This window comes from Callorhinus ursinus, unplaced genomic scaffold, assembly GCF_003265705.2.
Source record: "Callorhinus ursinus isolate GAN/ISIS: 27379988/994484 unplaced genomic scaffold, GSC_fseal_2.0 scaffold8, whole genome shotgun sequence".
Taxonomy (NCBI): Eukaryota; Metazoa; Chordata; class Mammalia; order Carnivora; family Otariidae; genus Callorhinus; species Callorhinus ursinus.
This window is the reverse complement of record NW_027397070.1, coordinates 43425487-43451842: the sequence shown is the minus strand read 5'-3', so window position 1 is coordinate 43451842 and position 26356 is coordinate 43425487. Positions and strand designations below refer to the sequence as shown.

General features: G+C 36.1%; 1 protein-coding gene across 6 annotated transcripts in view; it reads right to left on the bottom strand.

Annotated features, from left to right (window-relative positions):
• The window catches only part of PCNX1 (pecanex 1), a 151553-nt gene that overhangs the window by 75020 nt on the left and 50177 nt on the right, over positions 1-26356 (bottom strand). For 3 of the 6 annotated variants that reach the window (XM_073895437.1, XM_025869773.2, XM_073895438.1), the window contains 6 exons: positions 26140-26185; positions 25230-25319; positions 15882-17588; positions 11022-11072; positions 6256-6388; positions 944-1128 (listed from right to left, as the gene is read on the bottom strand). In XM_073895437.1, coding sequence (XP_073751538.1) covers positions 944-1128; positions 6256-6388; positions 11022-11072; positions 15882-17588; positions 25230-25319; positions 26140-26185 — 2212 coding nt within the window. The remainder of the gene's footprint in view (positions 1-943; positions 1129-6255; positions 6389-11021; positions 11073-15881; positions 17589-25229; positions 25320-26139; positions 26186-26356) is intronic. The other 3 variants (XM_025869776.2, XM_025869777.2, XM_025869774.2) reach the window with 2 other exon arrangements.

Here is a 26356-nt window from a genome sequence, read left to right as displayed (position 1 = left end):
TGTTAACTCTCTGGAACTAATAAGGATTTTTACAAAATGAGAAGTCAACAAATAGCACATGAAACTGGACACCTTACACCACACATCCTTCTAGCCAAAGTGTCAAGTGGATTATCATCTTTATAAATGAAACACAGTTATAAACATGGATTAACAAAATCACGGTGAGCAAATGTAATGCTTTCAACTGTGTTTTTTAATAAAATTTTCTTCATTGTATTAACAAATTGTTATTAATCTGCATTCTGAACACAAGAAAGATGGATTATATAGAGAAACAGAAGACCAAAGCGGTAATAAATACTGTCTTTAAGGTACAAAACAGGTATTTGAGTGGATATTAGTAACTTATATTTATAGATGTATTAAAAGGAAAAAGAAAAAACTTGATGAAGTTATTGATATTAGTGTAGAGCCATGGCACCCTCAGAGTACTGCATTTAGGATTATAGTAAGTCTATTTCAGGTGACAGATATTGAAGTGAAATATAGAATACCCAAAAGAAAGATTCTGTAGTAATACACCATTAGAAAGTATTTATGCTTTTCATGAAGCACATGCAGTGAATTCAAAGAAATCAAGGTTTAATCAAAATAACTTTTAAAACATCAACATTTCCCCTCATGGTATAAGTGCCAAGGAATAACAGAATTGCCCGAATCATTATAAGAGAATGCTAAAGCATGAACATTTATTAATACTTTTTAAACTACCTATCAATAATAGACATGCTAAAAAAAAAATGCAGAATAAATGTTGAGAGAAAAACAGAAAATGGAAAAGCAAGTCAAATTTTCCTCACACACTGGACATATCCTATAAAAAGTGCTCTTATGCATAGTTCCAAATGAAGCTATCTCACAAAAGAAGCGCAATCATTGTTACCCATTATGTGCTGCATTATAGTTTTGTTATCACCAAGATTACATAAGGCCTGCATACCAAGTTCATCGTGCAAACTGCTGCCGCCTACAGCAGATGCATTGTCATGTGAGGCTTCTAAGTGGATACTCCCATTTCTCACCAGCAAGGACGCACTAGCACTGAGCACTGCAGCCTGGGAAGGGGGGCGGGACTGGACTTTGACCTGGGCTGTGGACTGCTGGCCTTGCTGACCATCTTGAAGGCTAGGAAAAAAGATGGATTGGGGAGACATTACAGGGAAGAAAAGAAAAAACAATAGCTAGAATGAAGTCAACATAGAAAACTATTTCGAAATGTAACCTGATTTTTTCAGTGTAACCTAAGAAAGAGCTAACAAACTTTGTAAAATATACAGATTATAATGGTGTCTTAAATCTTCTGGTCCTTAGAACATAGTGATGAACACAGCAAACGTTTAATGTATATCTAAGCTAATCAATCTGTGACTTTTTCCCACTGCAAGCCAACAAAATTCTAGTACAAGGACAAAGAAAGCAGCAAAGAAACACAAGCACATTAAATCTATGTGGGTTGTAGCTGGTTCCCAACAGATAAATCCTCTTGTTCAGTTTAAATATGCACTTTTATTTATAACCTTTATAATAATTCTAGAATTGTGCTTTCAAATATTCCGGCATCTCAAATTCACAAGAAAACAAAGTTTTTATGCACTTGAAAACCAAAGAAATCTTTATCAAATGCAACCAAGGTGACAATTTTGAATCAAAAGAAAATCACAAACTAGTGTAAGAGAAACAGAGTAACAAACACCAACTCAACCAAGTGAAATACAAATGATGCTGGGATGCTGGAAGTGTGATTAATTTATAAAGTTTTTTTTTTCTATGAAACGCCTACATATTTTTTAAAGAAGGCCACAGGCTCTATATACATGTTACTGCCTTCTCCAATCCATTTCATTGTTTCATTAACAAGGACCCATCATTTTAGAAAATCTTAAAAGTAATTTGGAAACCAGTAATTTCTCAAGGGATATTACAGTCTTTTTAAAATCTTACAGATTTTTAAAATACTTGGTATTTTATTAGAAGTTTGTCATTTATTAAATTTATAAAAATCACCTAAATATCTAAAAATCTATAATTAAGAAAGTATTATATTCTTAACTCATTTTATATTTTAGATGTTTATTTTAAAATACTATGAATTTTAATGTTCTTAGTATAAAACTCAAATTTAAAGTGATGAAACTCATGGAAATATTTTCAGTATAATTATTATATGTCATTCTCTACATGATACTCAAAGTAACTCTGGATTTTGTTATTAAATTAGACCTTTTAGGAAAAAAAAAAGAAAATGCTGCTTAAGATGGCCTCATTCAGTTATTTTATCATTTTCTTGAGTATCAACTTCTTTTTAATCTTTTGAATTCAATGCATTGGTTTCTGTGATGCCTATAAAACAAACTCATCTGCACAGACTATGAAAAGAGCTGTAATGTGAAGTAACCATGAATAAAAGACTACATAGAAAATATTGCTTATGTTGCTTAAGCTTTGTGGTTATAGCAACAGAATCCACTCTGGAATTACACTGTCTGATATGGTAACCACATGTGACCACCTCAACTTAAATTTTAGTTCCTCAGTCCCACTAAGCACATTGCAAGTGCTCAACAGCCACATAAAATAGCTAGCGGCTATCATAGCTAAAAGCTACCAGAGAGCAGCTAGTAACAAGTGCCCACCACATTGGACAGTGTGAATTAGATAGGTATTTCCACCACCACAGAACGTTCTATTACCATCACTACCTGGAACATTCACATTTCAGGCTTCTTTTAGAGCCAAAGAAAAGTATACACTCTAAGTAGAGCACGGGAATGTATAGAACACATGAAAAAAACCAAGTCCACACAATGTTGACTTGTCGATGCTTACTTGCATTATTTTTTTAAGTCATAACTATGAAAGTATTCACTTAATAACTTCTTTGGAGCAGAATCTCTGTACAATCAACATAAATCAAGGGATGATCTTGGGAACTAATATAATCAAATATGGCTGTATCTTCCATATATACATAGTAAGTCTGTTACTCTTCCTCAAAATCTATCTAAAGGTATTCACAAACCTTACAAAAATGACCAAATTTCACAAGGGGGAAAATTCTGAGAAATAAAATGTTTTAAGTAGTTCAAGTATTAGGTCCCTTCTGATTTGGAAGACATTAAGAATTTTATAAAATAAGTACTCAACAAATTTTTCTATCCTTTTTTGTTTTCACTTAAAGTCAAAAAGGTGCTATATGACAGTTAGATGTATTTTAATGTGAACACATTTGAGAATACAGTAATCCTCAACATATCCAAATATACAAAAAGGTTTTTAAAATATCAGGCAATGCATGGAAATCAATTCCAGAATAAGAGAAACCAAGGAAACATGTGAAAATCTATCTGGCCGTCAAGTTTTGAACATCAAAAGCTAGTCATAAATGTTATGTCCCTTCAATTCCTGTTTTCAGAATTCTTCAACAAAAAAGCCTGTCATTTCTACAGAAGTTGGTAGGAAAACTACTCCTGGTGGGTTGTACTTTACCTAACTAATAATTGACAGGAACTAATATTTTTTTAAAGTACCAATTATCTATCTATCAAAACTACCAGTTTGAGAAAAGGTAGAAACTATTTTACAACATAGCAAAAGGAAAGGTAGAAATTTAGGTCTAATTATTGGCTATCAATAGCATCACTGACATGCAATCTTACCAAGTAACATTTCCAATTTAAACAGCAGAAAAAAATAGCTGGTCTTGGTCTTTCCTTCCTCTGTACTACTTATTTAGTATTTGGCACACTCTGTCTTATATTGTTGTTTTTGTATGTGTCTCCACAACTAAGAAATAAACCCTAAGAGTATGATTGCATTATTCTTATGAATCTCCAGATTCCAGAGAACACTTAAAAGATTGTTTTAAACACAGTACACAAACAACAAATATTTGGTGGATTTATTCCTGAGCACCACAAAATGATCCCCATGAATTTCTAACCATGGACTGTTGTAACCACTATGACCTTATTTGATTACAGATCTTTCAATCTTATAATACTTAAAAAAATAAACATAGGAATACAATAAAGCTTTTTTCCCTTCCCCAAAATGTGCTAATTTCTTTTCATTCCAGTCCATTAACTACAGTACTAAAAGATATATCTGGGTTGATAAAACCAGATAAATATGGAACTCTTAAAATTTATGATTCACTCACAATCCTTGGAGACACATTTTATCAAGTTGCTTTTGATTGTCAAATACTTAAACTATTCATTAAAGTTTAAAATAAGTTAGTACATTTTACTGGTATTTACATAACTGTAATTAAATTATTATCACTCCTATTCCATTTCCTTTGGACAAATAAGTTTTTCAAGTTTTCCATGACCATGCCATCCATATTTAAAGATGAGATTATTATGTAACTCAAGCTGAGAATTTACTACCTGAATTTTTTTGCAATTAAAAAAAGATTTTATCAAATTGGTGTTTCTCTTAATTCCTCTAAGCTAAATTTTATCTTATTTCATCCATAATGAAGTCAGCCTATTTAAGATACATGCAAACTTTATACTGGAAATATCCTGGAACCATAATAAAATCTACATGCTGACTACTAGACTGCTTTAGAAAACTTCTAACGTGAACCCTTTACAAATAAGCTTCATACCATATCCTCAGTTGACTGGTGATATATTTAAAATCCTATAAAATTCTACATAATTGGCTAGAGTTAGAACATAGTTCTTTAATATTCCACCAGGCAAAGAAAAAAAGTAATTTGTCTGCATTTGTTTGGTGAGTGGGATCCAGCAGGCTCATTTGTGGCAAAGAATGAAAAGATTTGTAAAGACTAAAAGGAGAAAGTTAAAAAAAGGATTAAGAAATATCAATATGGAGTAAGAAAGCAAACATGGCTATGGCCAAGTATTATTCAAGGGGCAAAATGAAGCGGTTAGAAAAAAACAAAACAAAAAGTAAACTGAAATGCTGAGCTCTTTCTGCAGGTTGGGACTAGACCCCCCAATCCAGCTGCAGAAGGAAAAATTACTTCAAGGAGCAAAGGAAAAGAGGTGAAGGACATGTAGAGGAGGAGGGTTCACAAAAAGCAACAGTGCTCAGATATCTAGACCAGATGTTTTTCTAACTGGTGCCTTCCCATTTTTATATTTTAAATGTTGGTTTAACTAATCCACACTACTTTTTACAGAATTATGTATTACTGCAGGATTAATTAGGAACATGACCAACAAAAGATGAAGTTCCTGATTATAATGTAAAATGCAGAAAAGTAAGCAAGTCTTTAAATCCCAGGGGAATATAAAAGTAAACATTTTGTTACTCTCAAGAACAAGATTTTACCAAGGGAAGGGGTTTGGCTCTTCTAATCTATTGTGCATTCAACAGCAGTTATGTCATCAAATGCTCTTCCTTTTGAATTTCAAATTAAAATGTAGGAAAATAATTTGGTAATGGTGTTTTTCAACACAGAGATTAATAAAAGTATATGGTATAATATATGCACTGCTTAAGCAAGCACATGTAAAACATTTTGTCCGTATGTGTATTTGTAAAATAAAGGACAATCTTTTGTCTCATAAGACACACTTGAGAACACTAAAATTTTAATGGAAAACTATTCCCAATATTATAAATAGATGTTTTCTTAATTAGGAGTATTGGGAAAAGTAAAAATGTTTTTCTTCAGTGCTATATAGAAGTTGAGAAATTCAACATAGATATATGCAAATATATACATTTATACCCACTTGACCATACTTTACCATAAGTGGAATATTTTAGTTCCTTGTCATTTACCAGGTCCTAGTGATTATGAAATAAAGGACACCAATTTTTAAGCAATACAAAATACATATTTTAGTGAAATAAAATAATCAAGCTGGCTTATCAAGCTGAGGCCAGTTATCTGTGTTCCTCAACAAGCTCACTGCTCAATCCATATTTATTCCTATTAAATTGTCCAGACACTAGGGAAAAGATGCTGCATTAATATTAATTTGGAGTAGGAAAAAAAATGAAAAGCTGACTTAAGGCCTCTAAAGTAATTCTGCTATTTAAAATCGGCTAAACCAATATGATCATTTTGTTGGAATAGTGCAACATAAGGCATGCATAATGCAACAGGCTCATGGTGACATGCAGAGAAAGCTCCAAGAACTTAGAACTACAGGAGAGAAACCGGAGGGAAGAGAACAAGCTATCTGAATGCTTTCTTGGGACTGACAGAACAGGTCAGAAGGTGTGTTACATGCATGCTAAGCTTGGTGGAATTTTAAAATACCATACCTTAGGGGTGATCCGATGAGCAATGCGGGAGGGGTAGGGTTACTCCCTGCATTGTGCCGGCGCCGCACTGCCTGGCGCCTAAATGTGCTGCGTTCACGGCGGAATGACACTGTCTCCTCGCTGGCCTGCGCCGCTGCATCAAGACAGACTTAGGTCAAATCAGAGCCTAGGTCACAGATGGAAACAGCAGCGGAGCCTGCCTCTCCCCTGACTTCCCACCCTCAAAGGTAAAGGGAACTCGTCTAGTTGAGCCAGAGTTTCCACACAGATGCTGTTCATCTATTGTATAAAGGAATACACAAAACGTACGTGTCACTTATTTAAAGAGATTTGTTTCTTTAAAAATGCTTTTACTATATCTGGCCTCACTATCTACTCTTCAATCTCAATTCCCTATTTTAATATCTCTGTTGCTTCAAATCTTTTTCTAAAAGCCTCAATTTAGTCCCATAATCCTATATTCCCCACCTTTAAGTCAACCCAAATGTACAGTATTTGTTAGTTCCAACTGACAGGAATGGGGCATTACTTTCTCACTTTCAAGAGGACAGTACAAGCAAGCAATAATAATCCTTCCTTTTTGATGCTGAGGAGTAAGGCGGTCCTTTATCCCACACTGCCGTATGCCACAACTTTGGCAGCTTTTTAAATGTTTAATTCAAGACAGCATGGATATATCTTAACAGTAAGGTAGTCTGCTCCCATCAAACTGTCGTCACCTCTAAGCCCCAGCACAGGTCCCCTCAACATTAGGAAGTATCAGCAAGATGACAAGTACAGAAGCCCACAGTTTAATCCAAAAGCAATAAAGTAACTAAAACCAAATATACAACAATGACAGAATCACAATGGCTTATTAGAATTATGTAAAATTTTATAAAACCATTCTAATGGACTGATTTCAGTTTCTAAAACAAAATGCAAAATGATGCTTATTATCCTGAATTTAAAACAACTGTTTCCTAGTGATCTAAATATTCTAGGAATGATCTTGACTATGACAAAGGGTATTTTCATACCAAATATGAATAAAGACAAAACAACTTAGTATAACAGCATTCTTTCCAAACACTTTTTTTCTATTCAGTATAAAAAGGATTACAAATCCAAGAATGTTGTATTCAGATTTCAGTTCTGTTGCAAACTTTCTGGACATTTTAAAAGCATAGTTACTAATTCTCAAATCATTCTGCTTAGCAATATACATTTCCACCAATGTGAATATTGACTTTAATAAACAAAGTACGCTTTTTAATATTTACATTTTTTATCCCTTCCCCAGACTGCACCAGTGAACATTCTTTATGTAATGAATCTATTATGATTAGGAATGTACGCACTACCTCCAGAAGGCATAGTGTTTCTGTGTAGGCACTGTTTTCTTTTACTGCAGGAATGACAAGCACAGTTATTGCACCCATTCGGCAAGCTTCTGCCAGTAAGTAGTAGAAGTCACAAATTACAGGACACTTACTTACATATTTTATTTTTCAGCTCATACACTACAGTGACATTCTAAAGTTAGGCAACTAAATAAGAATTAGGCTTTGGGGCTTTGGCTCCAAATCGGACTTGACCCAGTGAGCTAGTATTTCTTTCCTTTTCTTTTTTTTTTCTCTCCAGTTTTACTGAGATATAATGAAAATTCCTTTAAATGTGAAAAAGGTTACTTGTGAGAGCTCACACATGCAAAAATTATATATGACCTGTGAGAACAAATGATCATTAGACCTGGTCATCTAGAACTGTGATGTCCAACATGGTAGCCACTAGCCATATGTGGCTATTTAAACTTAAATTAATTAAAATTAAATTAAATTAAAAATTCAGTTTATCAGATTCATGAACCACACGCAAGTGCTAAGTACCTGCCTAGTGGCTACCATTACTGGGGCAATACAAATAGAGAATATTTCCAACATCACAGTTAGCTGTATTGGACAGTGCTGATCTAGAAATTCAAGGACGCCTTCCCGTCACCACAATCTACAAAGCATATTGTGTGCTTAGCCTACTCTTGACAACTGTGACCTCAATAAAAGGAAACTGCAACCAGCACCGTCACAAAGGAGAAAACATACTAGCAGGGCAGTCATTGGATAAAGGATAAAACAAAGCACACAAGCTACTTGCAGGAAGACATGCAAACTTAGATAAGTGACTGGTATTCCTATTAATGGCTCTTAGACATCAGCAAGGTTAACTCAGGTTATGGAATTTAAAATTACTCTTTCAAAACTCAAGACATTTTGTGACCTTATACTGAAGATTTCTATTCTAGTGTAACAAACTACTGCTCAATTTATAGGTCCATTAACTTCATTAAGGAACTTATACACATTCTCTCTAGTTTTAGATACCTAGTTTAGATAATTTTATTATCTAAGATATAATTTATGAAGAATAATTTAATCCATGAAATGTACTAAAATTACTCTGAAGGACATACTTACAATCATTGAATACTATGAATAAAAGAAGGGAAATAGGAAACCGTTTTCTTTACTATCTTCTTTCTATTGAAGACTTAATGGTGTGAATTTTAAGTAAAAGCCAGTTATTCCATAATACCAAGATGAAAACACAAACTACAGTGTCCATTTATAGTCAAAATGTTCCTTGGCTTCTTCACAAAACAGTTTTTTTTTTTTTTTGCTACTATCACACCATTTATATTTTGTCATCTGCAAAAGAACTACATAATACTACTTACTCTCTTAACCAAATAGTTTTGGAAACACTTCAAGATGAAAGTTCAGACATCTACTGAACAATGTATTAAGATGGAGTTATGATTATTGCCTATGCTGTCCTTGTAATATTTAGGGTATAAATATCAAATGCTAAAAGAATTTTCAATGTTTACTATAACAACTACTTTAACAGCAGCTAGGATCACACATTCAACTGAAAACACTATGCCATAGTTTATGGTCACAACAAATAAGACTAAGCCATGCCCCCTGAGGAATGTACTACTTATACTGAACATCTCTATTTAGAATAGGATCCAGAAGGGGTCCAGTTCTACTAGTGCCAAGGAAAGAAAAGTGTCTTTACAGCTTAAAATATATTTGCTCTAAGCATATTCTTAAAAATAATTTCCTGTAAGAAAAGTGTCTTTAAAGCTTAAAATAATTTGCTGTAAGCACAGTCACATAAGTTAAAGTCACTTGATGAAAATTCACTTCTACAACCCAATTTAACAAACTCTTTTTGAATCCTTTAAATTTATAAGAGAAAGAAAAAGCACCTTCGAACTAGGGAACCAGACAGGAGGGATAAAACACATTAAAACTTGGTTCTGAAGTTGACATTTTGACATTGCTTAAAGCCTAGTACCTCCTGGCAAAATAATGAAATTAACTAGAATAATAAGAGCATGAAATACAAATAGTGAAAATTTAACACTCTGGGTACACCTAAATTTAAAACGTGTAGGTAAAGGAGAAAAAAGAAACACAAACATTTATTTAACTGATTAAAAAACCATAAATAACAAGACAGCTTTAAAAAGACTTTCAAGGACATATATTTAGACAATTGCGAGTCTTTTAACGTATACTTTTAAAATCACAAATCATTTCTTTGTGTTAGAAAACTTCAAGAAACTGAATTACAAGCACAACAAGTTTAAGAGAGAACCTTGGATCATTTAGCTCTTTACTTTTGAGGAAGTAAAATAATCATTTGATTAAGTTTAAACATTTACTGGGGGCCTAAGGGCTATTCATGCACAAGGCAAAGGGATCCTAAGATCTTTTAGACAGTTGTGTGATCTGATCTATTCCTAAAGATCAAATAAAAAACACAATACATACCTCCCACTTCAGGAGTTCCTTCCCATTTACCTAAATGAGTTAAGGACAATTCCCTAAATTCTGTATTGAATTGTTTTAGTGCAACTATTTATTTTTATACTGGGGATACTGAAACAATAGACTATCAGTTTGTTTTACCCTGTGAATGAAAACAGGAAAAGTATTAAAGGCAACAAGTACTTTCAGGATGGCGGGGAGGTACAAAAGAGCAAAATGTTGGGAGGTAGGAGGTGAGGGTTATCCATATTCTATCTCAAACACTGGAAAGTTGTAAGCATAAGTATGTACAGAAAAAGACACTACTTGAAAACATGTCAATCATATAGCTGTGCAAGGGTTCAAATGTAGTACGTTCTGTCTAGTTGCTGTATATACAGTCATGTCTGGCCTCTTATGATAGCTGAGTTGCTATTAAATGAATACAAATTTAGACAAAACTACTCAAGAAAGGTGTTATTTTCAGTGGGGAGTGTTTATTATAGGAAAAAGTAAATTTGGGACAATTGTGAAAATAAAGTTAGATTTTGGTACCTCAAACAGATTAGAAGCAAAATGGTATTAGGAAATGAGACTTTGGGGGAGGAGCAAGATGGCGGAGGAGTAGGAGACCTAAATTTCGTCCGGTCCCAGGCATTCAGCTAGATAGGGATCAAACCAGTCTGCACACCTACAAACTCAACAGGAGATCGAAGAAAAGGAAATGAGAATTTAAAGAGAGACAAAAATATAAACAAGTATATATACATCTTGGAAAAATAAAATATATACGCAGACATCCTGAAACACACTGAAATATTCTTTAAGATAAAACTATTTTACTTAAGAATATAAAGTTACTACATGAAGAAATACACATTCAAATGACTACAAAAAAAATTTTTCAAAAAAATAGTTTAAGTCTAGGCATGAAACCCGTTTGATCTAAACATCTTTTCCCCTTCTTACTTTCCATGTCAGCCAAGGATGATGCTAACACCAGCATGCCAAGATTTTGTTCTAAAATAAAAACAAATATTCATCAGTGTCATTTTCTGGGAGGCTAAAGAACACTGAGAATCTACTGCACAACCTCGAAGCATTCATTCCGAATTAAAACAATTTCAAACTGCAAACACATTTTAAAGGACTACTTTACTTTTTGACAAGTAAGCCAACAAACAGCAACCAACGACAAAGGATTAGCTGAGTCAGAGAGATTTGCATGTCCTATTGATATCTTCCACAATCCCAGGCAGCCAACAAATATAGGTGGGTAGACAAAATGCTTTCAAGAAAACAAACCATACTCTGGAGTCGTGATACACACACAACAGTTCCTAAAAGCCACAGTTTCAGGATCACTTACCTTCAGAGGTGACTCCTAATGTTTTTTAATCCTTTGTAAATGGGATGAAAGATATAGACCCTCTCCCAGAAAACTGCACTCAACCTATTTTGCATATATTTTCAGAGATGCACCTAAGAAGGGGTCATTAGTGAAGAATATATATTTGAAGTGACATCTATTTGAAGAGGGAAATTTCCTTAACAAATGATTAAAAGGCATCAGTGTCTTAGTTTTCATAATAAACCTACCATTTACAGAGCACTTTTACAAATCTAAGTTCACGAGAGTCTGACAGTTACGGTGACACAGACCTAGACAGTTATTATTCCTGTTTTACAACTGAGGAAACTGAGGCACAGATTTACTGACTTGCCTAGAGTATCCAGTTAGTAATTAGAGATGGGATTAAAATGTAACTGTTTGATTCCTTATCCAGAACTTTTCTGCTACTAGAAAGAAAAATACCGTACTAGAAAGAAAAATACCATAACGTCTGCTCCTACTATACTTAATCAGGCATGAGCTGGATTGGGGAATTCTATACACTAACCCTTATTTGCCTCATCAATAAAATACCTTTTCTTGGGGCGCTTGGGTGGCTCAGTCGTTGAGCGTCTGCCTTCAGCTCAGGTCATGATCCCAGGGTCCTGGGATCGAGCCCCGCATCGGGCTCCCTGCTTGGCGAGAGGCCTGCTTCTCCCTCTCCCACTCCCCCTGCTGTGTTCCTGCTCTTGCTATCTCTGTCAAATAAATAAATAAAATCTTAAAAAAAAAAATACCTTTTCTTCATACCATTTAAGAGAAGGTAATATTTCCAAGTAAATGAAGCATCCCAGTCTGTTTACTACACTGAATGAGCATCCTTCTCTGTTTTATATGCCTAAGCTTTCTTCTCCATATAGATTAATATAACCTTTTCCCTGAATCAGGGTCAGTTGCATATACATTTATTACTGCATTGTACTACAATACAGCATTCAGTTATGATCCCACAATGTCCTTTGAACACTATCAAATTAAAAAGACAATTTGCCCCTGCATTTAATGACCCACCCTGTTCGTGTGGTCAGTCCAGCTTCTCCTTTCATATTAACAACACATTTCTGCTGCTGTCATTACTTCAGCCTTTCCAAGCACCAATCCCCTTCTACTCATTTGCTGCTTCTAACTTGCCACGTGGACTGAGGGATCAGAAAATTAATGTATTAGAATTTAGAGTCCCTCTATTTAGGAAAGTACAAAAGCTTTAATTCTCACGTTCTTGTCTATTCAGTGGTCTTTCTAAGGTTCAATGATATCTGCATTCAGATAACTGACCTTCAATTTACACACATGGCACAAACCCTCATAAATTTGAGATTTGGTTTTTCTTTGAATAAAGTAATATTCCAACCAAAGATTATCTTTGGTTCCCAACACAAAAATAATAATAGAATCCTATGACATGCTTACAGAATAGGGACCCAAACATTACATTTAAAATAATTTTCTCAAACAGAAAAACAGAGGTTAAGAAATTCAGAAAAAAATTACAAAGAATAAATATAAACCTTTCCATTCTGGTTGTTCTTTATAATCTCTTGAAACATGCGGTAAATTAAGGGATGCAAAAGAAAATGGTTTTTTAAAAGTAGTATAGGCTACAAAACATGACATTTTTCTACCATACAGAACTTATCTGTATTTTTTCCTTTAAATATCAGCCATCAATTATTAAAGACATGCTTTATAATTATAAAAGAAAAATTAAATGCAAAAGAGATCAACAGAAAATGCCTTAGTTTACATCTAAAACTTTTTTCCTAACTAAACAGGAAAACTGATGAAATCCAATTTTAACTGAAGTACTTGATTATTGGTGAGAACTCCTATGAAAACAATCACATGTGACTGAGTATCAAAAGGTAAGTTATAGGGCATACTGTTGCCAAAATAAGATTAAAATCCATATTACTCGATTAGATATTGTTTTTCTGTTGGTATTATGTAAGAAATCTGGAATACCGATATTTGTATTTTTACTATTGTCGAGTTTCACAACGGCCTGATTAGAAATATCTAATATACTTCTAAATTTAATTATTTTCTTCCACTTGAAGGACAGCATACACCTGAGTAGTGTAAGAGACTGGTCTGTATAACAGAAATACTAGCACTATTAAGCATTTCCTACGTGCCAGGCATTTTACATCTGGAGATTCCTTCCATCCTCACAGCAACCCTGTGAGATGAGAAGGCTGAGGCTTCAAGAAGATAAGCAGCTTTCCTACAGCGGAGCCCGTAAACACGGACAAGGGTGTCCGAGGTCATGTCATCATGCTAGATCACCTCCTGTTTTAGAGTATTTGATTTTAGTACTTTAGAGTACATTTTCTGGATTTCGTCCTTCCACACTGCCAATACCGTTCAGCTTAAAAATAGAACAAAATCACTGGAGAACTCATCAATACCTCCAAGTTCATTAGAATAAAATCAATTTATGGTTTATGTATGGCCATATGAATGGTGAAACAGTATCCTGTTTTGTTGACAGTATGCTATGTAGGTATCTCCTAAAGTGCCAGAAAGGACTGTAGCAATTAATGCTAATATAAGCAAATCTTTACCAATTATTTGACATTTTATATACTTTTTAATACCCCCTCACTACCTCCAATCTTCCAAAAAGCCCAAACAAAACCCTAATAAAATGTAATAAAAACCAACTAAATATAAATCCTCCACATATTTAAGCAGTTTAGTTTTACTCTTATTTCATTCTAAACACAAATGAAACTCAAAATAAAAACAGCCCCTACAATGTTCTTCCTTTGGCAAAAAAAAATTTTTTTTACCAGCCCACAGACTATCACGTTTATTCCATCAAAGTATGTGGAAATTTTTAGTTCATTATCTGTTTCTTATTAACATTCAATGAGTTGTTTGTTTTTTAAAAATAAGAACACAAACAAAAGAAGACAAAACCTGGAATCTGGAAAAACAAGGGCTTGTGTTAGTCAAAGATCTGCACCAAGAAGCAAATAAAACCTTCCATGTAACTTTTCCTAAAAATCAGATCACCTCATATTCCCTGTGGAAAGGAAATGACATTTTAAATACAAAGACATAAGGACTTACTATAGCTCTTGTCCATATTTTTTTAGTATTTAAATTTCCATAGTATTTAGAACAGCAGTATTTTTCTACCATAGCATGTTAATTCTTACAATTTATTTTAATGACACCTTGAAAAATTAAACTATATTTTAAAACCCAATGGTTTCTTACATGTCGTGAACATTTCTGGTATGATTTGTGTGAGAAATCACTAAAAGCATTTCAAGACTTTTTATAAAAAACAGAATGATCGCCACATCAAAGATTCAAGGGAACGTAATTACTACATTGTCACCAAATGGTTATAATCACTTCAGATATAATTAGTTCTCAATATTTAAGTTTGATAGAATGTTTTCTTCTTTAGGTACTAAAGATCATTTTTTTTACATTCCCATCAGAAATTAATCTTTATTAGAAACGATACCAAAGGAAACGAGAATGTTTACAAGACATAAGCTTGAACACAGGGAACGGGGGTGGAGGAGAAGAAAGCTAGGAAGCCAGCAAGGGAAGGCGTGGAAGTTCTTCTGAGCCTACTCAAGAACCAGGTTCCGTAATAACCACGACAGAATGAACTCACTATTCTGGGCAGGAGGAAACAGCAAGAAACCATTCTGAAATAAACAAAATGGCCAAAACACACTGACAATATAAAATCAGCCACTGAATTTTGCACCATTTCCCATAAACCTCAATTAAATAAGCTATTACTTTAACCAAAACACCATCACTGTTATCACAGGGAGCATCATGTATCCACGGATGGATACTAAATGCCATTATAAACTACAAACATCAATTTAATAAACTTTGAGTGTGACGCTAAAAGAAAAAATGTTAACGCCTGATAGTTGAGTAAGCAAGAAATAAAACCGAAGAGACAGATAAAAAAGAGGCACAACCTTTCAAAGTACATAGCGAGAGATAAAGTAATATTTCAAAAAATCTTATATTAACTGATTGAGTGATCTAATTCTGAAGGCTCAGTGGTACACACTGTATGCGAGATGACTAAAAATGGTTTGTGACCTAATAAATGTCTACCTTTTGTTGTCGCTACTGTTTTACAAAGAAAGAAGAGAACCAACTTTTGTTATTCTCGGTAAAACATTAGGAGATGGCAATTGACTTAGAAAAACCCAAGGCCAAGAAAGAATTGATATATTCAAATAACACAATTGAAAAAATATTTTCTCAGTGTTCATACCAAAACCTTTTCTGAGACAACCATCTCTTTCTACGTGGAAGAAAGTTTATTTTAATAACATAGTGGAAGGAGGGATAGTAACACAAAGCATATTTTAGTAAGTACTACTCTAATCAGTAGTATCAACAATTGCAGTGACTCTTGGAGAAATCTCTTCCTGTAATTTACTTACCTCCACTGCCTGCATCTTGCTCTTCGCCTTCAGGAAATGCAACCTGGCTTGGCAAGCTATTCCTTGACCGAGTGACTGTCTCTAACTGGGAAGCCCGGCCCAATAAAGATAGCTCATCTAGCACCTCTCCCTCTTTGGCCTCAAGATCTGATTTTGAAGTGGTTAAGGGTTTTATACTTTCGGGTGCCATCAGCCTATTGGAGTCATTCAAACACGCTACCGTGCCACTGTCCAGGCTCAACACCCGGGCCCGGGTCTTGGCACTGTTTGTGCTGGAAGTCCGACGTGCTGTCCGCTTTTTGCCCGTTCCTTCAGGACCCAGATGGGCTTTGTGTGCATGCTCAGAGTCAGTGCCCCTTTCTTTAGGGACGTGTTTGGCCTTGAGGGCACTGTATCTGCCCTCAGGAGACTGGCATGAATGAGAGGTGGTGCTAGAAGAGCTATCACTGCTGAACTGGTGGGCGGACTGAACACTTGATGCTCTGCTCAAGTCACTTTGGTCGCTAGAGTCCTCATCGTGACAGAATATAGCACTATGTGGCTTTGTACCAGCAACACCTCGAAAAGAAACATAGTCCCTATGCCGACTTGAATCAAAACTGCTGGCCCGTTTTTTTCCTGTCCGTCTCCGGCCTGATTTATGGGCAGAGGCTGTCCGGTGGATCAAGCTAGACGATTTAGGTCGTACATCCCCTTCCTTTTGCTTTCCACCACTGTCTTTAGCAACTTTTGAGTCCACTGAAACAGCGGACTTATCACTCTGCTCCTCTTTGTTTTCGGCAGTTTTCTCGAGTGGTCTGTCCCCCTGTGACGTAAATTCATTTGCATGGGGATTTTTATTGGCTTCTTCAGATGCAGAGGTGCTGAGATCTCTCTGATTGTGCATATCATCGGAGGTATTGGAATCCTTGGCCTCTTGAACCCCACTGTTGGTACTTCCTTCCAAGGCAGTCTTTTCACTGCTAGTCCTTTTGTCAGTGGTACAGCTGCTCTTGCCCTCTGGGTCAGCACAGCCCTCTTTCTTCCTACCACTTTTCTTTCCTACTCTAGGAGACTCCTCATGCTCTGACAAGATGCTCTCTATGTGAGTTGAGCTGGTCTGCTCACTTTTGTAGCTACTGACAGTACTGTTGGTGTCCCGGTCCGTTCCACTGCAATAGCTCTCTGTCGACCCACTACTCCGTGTGCTCAGGCTCCTCAGGCTATCCATGCTTTTGTCTGCTTTCAAAGGTTTGCTCTTCCCACTTTTTGTAGGTGGCTGAGAACTACTGTTTTTCAGCTCACCAACAAGCTGAAATTCTCCAGACAAACAAGAATTTTCCACCAAGGATTCTTTGGATCCAGAATGAGGCTTAGAAGATTCTAACTCACTAACTGGATCTAAGCCCCGTCTTTGCTGATAGAGAGGGAAGTCATTCAGTGAAGTGTCTGGAAAAGCCACAGCAGAGCTAGAAGTCCGTGGTACACCTCGTGGCCGGTGATCTTTCCTGTAAGAGTGTGAATGTAAAGGGACAAGAGAAGCTACTTCTGTGTCACAGGCGTTGGACAGAGACTGATCAATGTGGTGGTGGTGGCTGTGACTTGGCAAGCTCACTTTGTCACTGAAGTCCCTTGGTAAGTCCTGTCCACAGGAAGATAAGGAAGGCTGAATGGAGATGAAGGAATCATTGGAGACTAGACGGAAGAGCTTCCGATCAGTTGCCAGATCTGTTTCAAACACATATTTGGAAATGTTAACACAAATCTATCATCTGCTTTTCTACTGTTTAACAATGGAAAGAACTCACAGCATTCGGTAAATCAAGGAAAAGCAATTTCCCAAGTAGTTCACTGAATAAAAGTTGGCCAGTCATTCCAAAGAGCGAGTTTCTATTTCACAGCTGCACAAAGAAAGCATTCTATTGACAGAATGAACTAAACTTCTAAATCCTTGAATGACCACAGAAAAGGTTCCATAGACTATCAACAATAAGAGGCAACATAGGATTATATTTAAAACAGCCCTGGATTTTTTCTTTCTTAAAGATTTTATTTGAAGTAATCTCTACACCCAACGTGGGGTCTGGACTTACAATGCCAAGATCAAGAGTCGCATGCTCCACCAATTGAGCCAGCCCCATGCCCCATAAAGCGGCCCTGGATTTTTATGTGAAGTCTGTCTCTAACTTACTAACTGCATAGCCCTGGGTTACCTTTGCAAGCCTCAGTTTCCTTATCTATAAAATAGGATCCCAGTATCACTAAGTAGTACCATGAAAAAACTGAGTTAGTGTGCTTTAGCATATACATTGCTTAGCACAATGCCTGACATGATTAACAGTAGCTATCATTGTTTTACTTCACTAACACAATACAAAAACTTTTTTGAAAACTAATGTGATTATCTTACAAATAAAAAAAAACAAACAAACCCTAGAGTAATTTGAAACAGGAAAAAAAAAAATTTGAAAGGCTGAACAATCCCCAAAGAAGACATGATATAATGATTGTAAGATCTTGCTGTTCACAGTGACCGAAAAGATTAAAATAGTTGTGGAGCAAAATACTGCATTTTCTCTTTCATCATTCATGCAACAGGTACAAACTACCTCACGAAAATATACATTATCCCTGTATATCTATAAGACCATTCCTTTACCCCTCCACTTAGGGCAGTGATTAGTGACTTGAATTACCATATGTACTATGTATACAGATATAAATAAATCCACCTACCTATCTACATTGTAATTTATCTTGAAATATACCTTTGCAACTGAACTGTACAACAGCTGACTTTTTATATACTTTTTGACAGACAGGGATGGCTGAATCCACTGTTAGTTCAATAAAAAGAAAAATGACTATTTTATTTGTTATAACTGCAATACTAAAAAATACAGTGATAGATTCTGCAGTTAAGTCAGATCTCCCCAGGAGAATCTCAATAATAAAAGCATAACTTTCCCCCTAAGATTAATATAAAATAAAAATGAATCACTAGAAATGTGCATGTACTTTTAAAAAAATCTAGACTAGATTTAAATTATTAAAAACTTAGAAACAGCCTCTAGAATATACCATATAAATTGATTTATAAATGACCTATCAGGCTCTATCTTATGTTTTAAAGTCTTCAACATAAGTAAAATTCATGTTCTTTATCATTTGTCCAAAACAGCTGCCACTGTACTTGGGTTCTTAGATCTCTAAATACCAAAATTTAAAAGTTAGCACTATACTTACTCTTTTGTAATATTAAATTATATAAATATTAAATTTAACAGTTATTTATAAAAACTCTCTATATATCTCTTAATAAGCAATTAGAAATAGTGTGATAGGGGCGCCTGGGTGGCTCAGATGGTTAAGCATCTGCCTTCGGCTCAGGTCGTGATCCCAGGGTCCAGGGATTGAGCCCCACATTGGGTTCCTGGCTCAGCGGGGAGCCTGCTTCTCCCTCTCCCTCTGTCTCTCCCCCTGCTCATGCTCTCTCTCTCTCTGTGTCTCAAATGAATAAAATCTTAAAAAAAAAAAGTGTGATATTCACATTTCAAAGTTATGAACTTTATAGAACAAAAACTTAACTGAACAAGTAACTGAAAATCACTAATTCTAATATACAAGACTTTTTTAAAAATGCTAATAATCAAAACCAATTCCAAGACATCAATAAACCAGAAATATAAGTTGTTCATTTAAAAAGACACAGCCAGGGCGCCTGGGTGGCTCAGTTGGTTAAGCGACTGCCTTCAGCTCGGGTCGTGATCCTGGAGTCCCGGGATCGAGTCCCACATCGGGCTCCCTGCTCAGCAGGGAGTCTGCTTCTCCCTCTGACCCTCTTCCCTCTCATGCTCTCTATCTCTCGTTCTCTCTCTCTCAAATAAATAAATAAAATCTTTAAAAAAAAATAAAATAAAAATAAAATAAAATAAAATAAAAAGACACAGCCAAACTTACTTTAATACATGTACTTTTTTCAATGTTGCTAACTATACCATAAAAAAATAAAATCTTATCAGGAAGAACCTTAGGTGATTTTAGGAAATTTTCAAGTAAATATGCTTGCTTAGACATTTTTCTTACTGGTAGCAATACAGTCAAAGATAGGCTCAAATCAACACAAAGAGATACTATTTTTCATAAGTAAACTTTTTTTCAAAGACTGCTACCAGTGGCATTTAGGATAAGAAAGGCACGCTCACATACTGCTCATCCTGGTGCAAAGTGGTGTAACCACAATCTAGCAATATGGCCAAAAGACTTCCAAAAATATACTCACCCATGATCAGTAATCTATTTCTAGAAGTTGCTGCTAAAGGATAAATTCAGGTATGTATATAAGGTTTTAGCAAAAAAATGTTCATTTCAGGTTATTATAAAACTCAAAACCTAAAAAGTATGAAAATGTCCAATAAAAAAAGGTTGACTAAATCAGATTGTCTATTAAAACATCACGCAGACACTAAAAATGTTTTCAAAAATCACATATTAATATGAGAAAAAAATACTTAAGTGAAAATGATGGTACTATATAAAAATTACGGTTCCAATCTGTAAGAGTTAAAAAAATATTAAGAGTGTATTTGCAGGGACGCCTGGGTGGCTCAGTTGGTTAAGCAGCTGCCTTCAGCTCAGGTGACGATCCCAGGGTCCTGGGATCAAGTCCCACATTGAGCTCCCTGCTCAGCGGGAAGCCTGCTTCTCTCTCTCCCTCTGCCTGCAGCTCCCCCTGCTTGTGCTCTCTCTCTATCTCTCTCTGTCAAATAAATAAATAAAATCTTATAAAAAAGGAAGAGTGAATATTATAGTATATGAATTATATCACAATACAAAAATAATTTTAAAAAAAGTGATGTACCAAAAACATCGTTATTTCAGTGCCAAAAGTGTGAATTATTTTCTTCATATTAACTATTTTTTTCTAAAATTAACATATGTTACTTTCATAAACAAAAACCACATTTCCTCCTGTCTTCTGGATCATCTCCATCAATTATTTAAAAAAAAAAGCTGTTCTCTTACGCATTCCTATAAAATCCCAAACTCTCCTTTATCCTCCCTTCCCCTGTTGGCTTTCACCTTGCATCTCTGATCCCCTTTACGCAAATTCACCAAGAATAGTCTGTATTCCCTCTTTTCAGCTCCTCCTCTAATTCTCTCCTACAAGTATTGTGATCCCCCTCATGAATATGCTTATCAAGGTCATCAACAACCTGTGCTGCTAATCCCGTGGCAAGTCTCAGTCTCCTATATCACCTGGCCTACGAGCAGTGTTTGACAAAGCTGAGCACTGCACTCTCCTTGAGAAACTGGGATACAACACTCTAAGTCTTCCTGCACCCCACCAGTTGTTCCTACTCCGTCTCCTGCACCTATTAAACTGGAGTGGCTCAAAGCTCAATCCTGGGAACTTCTCCGTTTTCCATCTACACACCCTCATTTCCATCTCTCATCCAGTATTCTGGTCCCACGATAACTAAAATTCAGGAATCCTTATAACTAGGTTCCTCCATCTTCTTGCCAGCCCCCACACTCATATGGGAATAGGCTAAAGAACCGATCTTGGGTAGGGAAAACATGACTGCGGCTGGAGAGGGCAACTGTAGATAATCCCTTCTTAAAAGTGAAAAAGAGCCCACGTCTCCACATCCTCAGGTCACTCTCAATCATGCTGAATCACGTTAATAAAATGAGTCCAACTAATCACTAACTGCCAACCAACTAAACGTTGCTGTCCTGTAAACCCAAACTAGCTAGAGAACCCAATGAGCCCCAATTGATAATTAAGCCAGAATGAACATCTGCCACTAGGTGGTGCCAAATCATAGCCACGACCAACAAACTTGGATCAGGACAGCCAGGACACCTGAACTCCAGGCTAGGCTAACCACGCAAGCTTGCCCAGTTAATTTAGGAACTTCATGATAACCAACCCACAGTTGACATGACTGAATTTTTCTGGTATTTATACACTGAAAACTCCTAAATTTAAAACCTCAGCACAGACTTCTTACCTGAAATCCAGACCCGCCTAATTACCCACTATTTATTGCCACTTAGAGACCCAACAGCATCTCATACTGATATGCCCAAAACTGAACTCCCTATCTTGCCTTCGTCCCTGCTCTTCTGGCTCCTAAACCTGCTCCTTCTCAGTCATCCCCCTTCCCATCCTCCCCATCACTTAACGCAAAAACCTTTCAGTCATCCCTGAGTACTATTTCTCTCACATAATATATCCAAATCCATCAACATCAACATCGCCTCTCATTAATATCTTCTACACGCACAGTCTGACTACTTGTCAATGCCCTAATCTGTGTTCTGGATTACTGCAATCATCTGCACACTGAGCTTCCTGCTTCGGCCTTTGCTCCTTTTAATCTAAACAGAGGAGCCACAGTGGTTCTATACAACTGTAACTGAGATCCTGACTCTTTTCTGCTCAAAACCCTTTAGCAGTTCCTCACCTCACTGAGAATTAAAACCACAATCTTTAGGGTTTTTTAAAAGATTCTATTTATTTTTTGAGAGGGAGCACACGTGCGTGAGAGAGAGCACGAGGGGGGGGTGAGAGGGAGAGGAGGGGCGGACAGAGGGAGAGGGAGAAGCAGTCTCCCAGGACCCCAAGATCATGACCTGAGCCGAAGGCAGACGCCCAACCAACTGAGCCACCCAGGCACCCAAAACCACAATCTCTAAAATGGTTTACAAGACTATACAATTTGTCCCCTCACTTCCTTCACATCAACCACACTATTTCTCAAACCTGACAGGTATGCTGTTACTTTAAGATTTTTGCTAATGCTGTTAGAGAGCCCCTTCCCCTGAATATCCTGAGAGCTCACTCATTCCCCTCCTTCAGGTCTTTGCTTTCAGCAAGGCTTTCTTCCATTGTCCACTCCATTTAAACTTAAATCCCCCCAGGCCCCACCATTCCTTATCATCTGTCCCTACTACTGCATATTTATTTGATTTATACTAGTGTGATTCCATACTCATACTATGGAAGCCACATAAGGGTAGAATTTTTTGTCTGTTTGTTCACTAATTTATTTCCAGTACTTAGAATGGTGCTCAGAGCACATAATAAGTGCTACATAATATCTGTTAAATGTTATCTATGTGTGTTATTTGTTAAATGTTACATTAAAATGATAGAAGTTACAAAACTACCTAAAAGTGGTGTAGGGGCGCCTGGGTGGCTCAGTCGTTAAGCATCTGCCTTCGGCTCAGGTCATGATCCCAGAGTCCTGGGATCGAGCCCCACGCCCCACATCAGGCTCCCTGCTCGGCGGGAAGCCTGCTTCTCCCTCTCCCACTCCCCACTGCTTGTGTTCCCTCTCTCGCTGTGTCTTTCTCTCTCTCTGTCAAATAAATAAATAAAATATTTAAAAGTGGTGTAGGGTGCCTGGGTGGCTCAGTCATTAAGCGTCTGCCTTCAGCTCAGGTCATGATCCCAGGGTCCTGGGATCGAGCCCCGCATCAGGCTCCCTGCTCAGCGGGGAGCCTGCTTCTCCCTCTCTCTCTGCCCCTGCTTGTGTTCCCTCTCTCGATGTCTCTCTCTCTCTTTCTCTCTCTCTCTCTGTCAAATAAATAAATAAATTATTTAAAAAAATAAAAATAAAAGTAAAAGTGGTGTAACTGCATAGCAATTAAAAGCATGATTCAAAACTAGATTTCAATTACAGAACTGCCACTTTGTAGCTATGTGACTTTGGGCAAGGTTCTTACAACTTCTAAGCCATGATATGTTCATCTATGATGTGAGAATCGTATTATTAATATCAAATGCTTACAGTGAAGATTAACTGTGTAAATGCTTATAAAATGCTTAAAAGAAGACCTAAACCTGTGGTTGACAAATTAACACCCATGGAGCCAAATTGGCCCTCTGTCTGCTTTTGAATAAGATTTTAGTGTAACACAACCATGCTCACTCATTTACATGCTGTTTATGGCTCCTTGTACTCTACAACGGCAGTTGAATAGTTCCAAGAGAGACCATACGGCCTACAAAGCTATCTGACCATTCATAGAAAGAGTTTGCTGACCCCTAGCCTACATAATAGTGTGTGCTCAGTGAGTGTTGGACATCACTATCTATGTCAATATGTATCTGTAGGGGAGGTTTGTGTGCATATAATTCCCAACCCGACAGACTACAAAATTCTTGGTTATGCATGGTACTTTCCAGATATAAAGAAATAGGACCCTAAATACAGTGGTGCTAGCCCCTCTAAGATCATTACCTAATTTCTGACATTCTAATGATACATATCACAGAAAAAGATACTATAATTCTCAAACTGATCAATTCACTTTAATCTTTTATAAGAAAATAGTTTCTATATTATACAGTATGTTTGGAAGTTTTTTAGGGGGGAGGGGTATATTGGCAGGGGTAGTCCACAAAAGCAAATAAATGATGTGGTACTGCAATTCCAAAAAGCAGTTATAGCATGATAAACTTATATTCCAAGTACCAGGAACAAAACATGCTTGTAAGAATTGACCTAGAGAAAATATTAAATAGGAAAATGTCATAATTTAGAAATCTATTCGTAACTTCATAAATAAATTTCCTGTACTTAATTGTGAAACTTATCAGTCTGCCTGCCTTCCAAAAACCACACATAGGCTAATAAAAACAACAGGTTAGAAATAGGGAAATAGGTTTCTGTCTCACTGATTATGTAAATTGGGATAATCTCTATTTGAAAATGGGATAACATATCCATCCTTTCGTGTTTGAAAATTAAAAATGAAACATAAAAATGTGGCATTCTTAAAAAAAAAAAAAAAACGAAAAACCAACTCCATTAAATCCAAATTACTCATTTATAATAGAATTGAAAAAGGAGGGGAAAGAAAAGACATTTAAAGCCCAAATTTCTATTAAAAATCTGCTATAGGAGGCACCGTGCTGGAAGCATAGTTTCTCTATAAGTCCAACAGCAAGTTAGTTCTCTACTAAAACGTACTGTTGGGTAAGATATGGAGCAACTGACATTGAGAGGTCACATTGGATGGAAAGTAACAGTCTTACATACCAAAGTACTAAACTAGGCAAGATGCTCTGACCCACTATGGACCAGCAGATTATCTCCCATCTCATACTCACTCCAGGGCACAGGCTCACAAAATTTTTTTCTCCATGTCTACTTAGCAGACCATGTGTAATTGAATTCCAGAAAGCTAAAAGTACTTATAACACTGTTTTATTATTATACTAGTTAATAATTTTAATGTTTCTTAAAAATATCATATTATTATAAACTTCTGCCAAAATGTGAGCAGCATATTCTACAAACTCACCCTGGCCACCAGAATATACAACGTCAGTGTGCAGTATAATGTTCTTACCTTGTTCTTCACTTCCTTCCTTACAAAGACTAGAGCTCTGGCCCAGACTTAAACTGATATCATCAGAAGTCTTAGCGGTGTCTGTATCTCCTACAAAGTTAAGAGAAACATGTGAACACATTATATTAAAAGTAAAGGCTGTACAATGTGGCATAACAGAAAGGCTATCGACTACACTAATTTACTATACACTATACTAGCATACGATGTCTACTAGAGCAGCTTTTATATACCACGGGTTACAATAATGGATGATGCACTGAACTAACAGGAAGCATCATGGACTATGAGACCACATCTTTATTCTCACAGCACTATAAACCAAATTACAGAAAGCTTCATCCTGTTAACTAATAAAACTTTCTTTAAAAAGAAGCACTTTTTAAAAAGAAATGGAAATTATGTGGTAACAACTTGAAACAATATAAATTTCCTTCCCAGGGAAAATTTTAAAAACTCCCCTAAAAAAGTAAAGGGTAAAAAAGTTTACCTTAAATAGATGCATGTAAAAGGCACATATAAGACATACAGAAAAACACTTTCCCTCTTTTTTTACTGTCTTATTTGCACCCAATTTGAAGGTTTCACATTAAATTACTCAGTTTTCCACAAACCTCACCAAAACCCATGAAAAGTATTTTCCTTCAAGGCAAGGAAGTTTCTTATATACCAAAACTTACAATTCATGCAATGTAATGCAAATGTTCAAATATGTTTGTGAGATTTGGATGGTGAAAGGAGAACCCAATTTAAATCAAGTAACCTTTAACATAAGATACATAACTGCATCTACAAAGTAATTTCAAGAATGATTTCTCATTATGTGTGAATATATAGTACTCAGTTATCTTTATTACATCAAAAATGAAATGGAAAGTCATAGGCAACTTCCAACTTAGATAATATCTACCTTTAATAGTTGCTGCTGTCCCAAGACGAGAGGAACCAGATCCAATCTGAAAACACGACATGAAGTAAAACTAATTAAATGCTACGTCATGATCAGTATGGACTAGCAAGATCATCAAGCAAAACGGTATTATCAAAACATGCTATCGGTCACTTGTATTGAAGGATACCCGCCAGGTATGTTGTATGAGAGCCACAGAACCTTTTTGCTGCAGCAC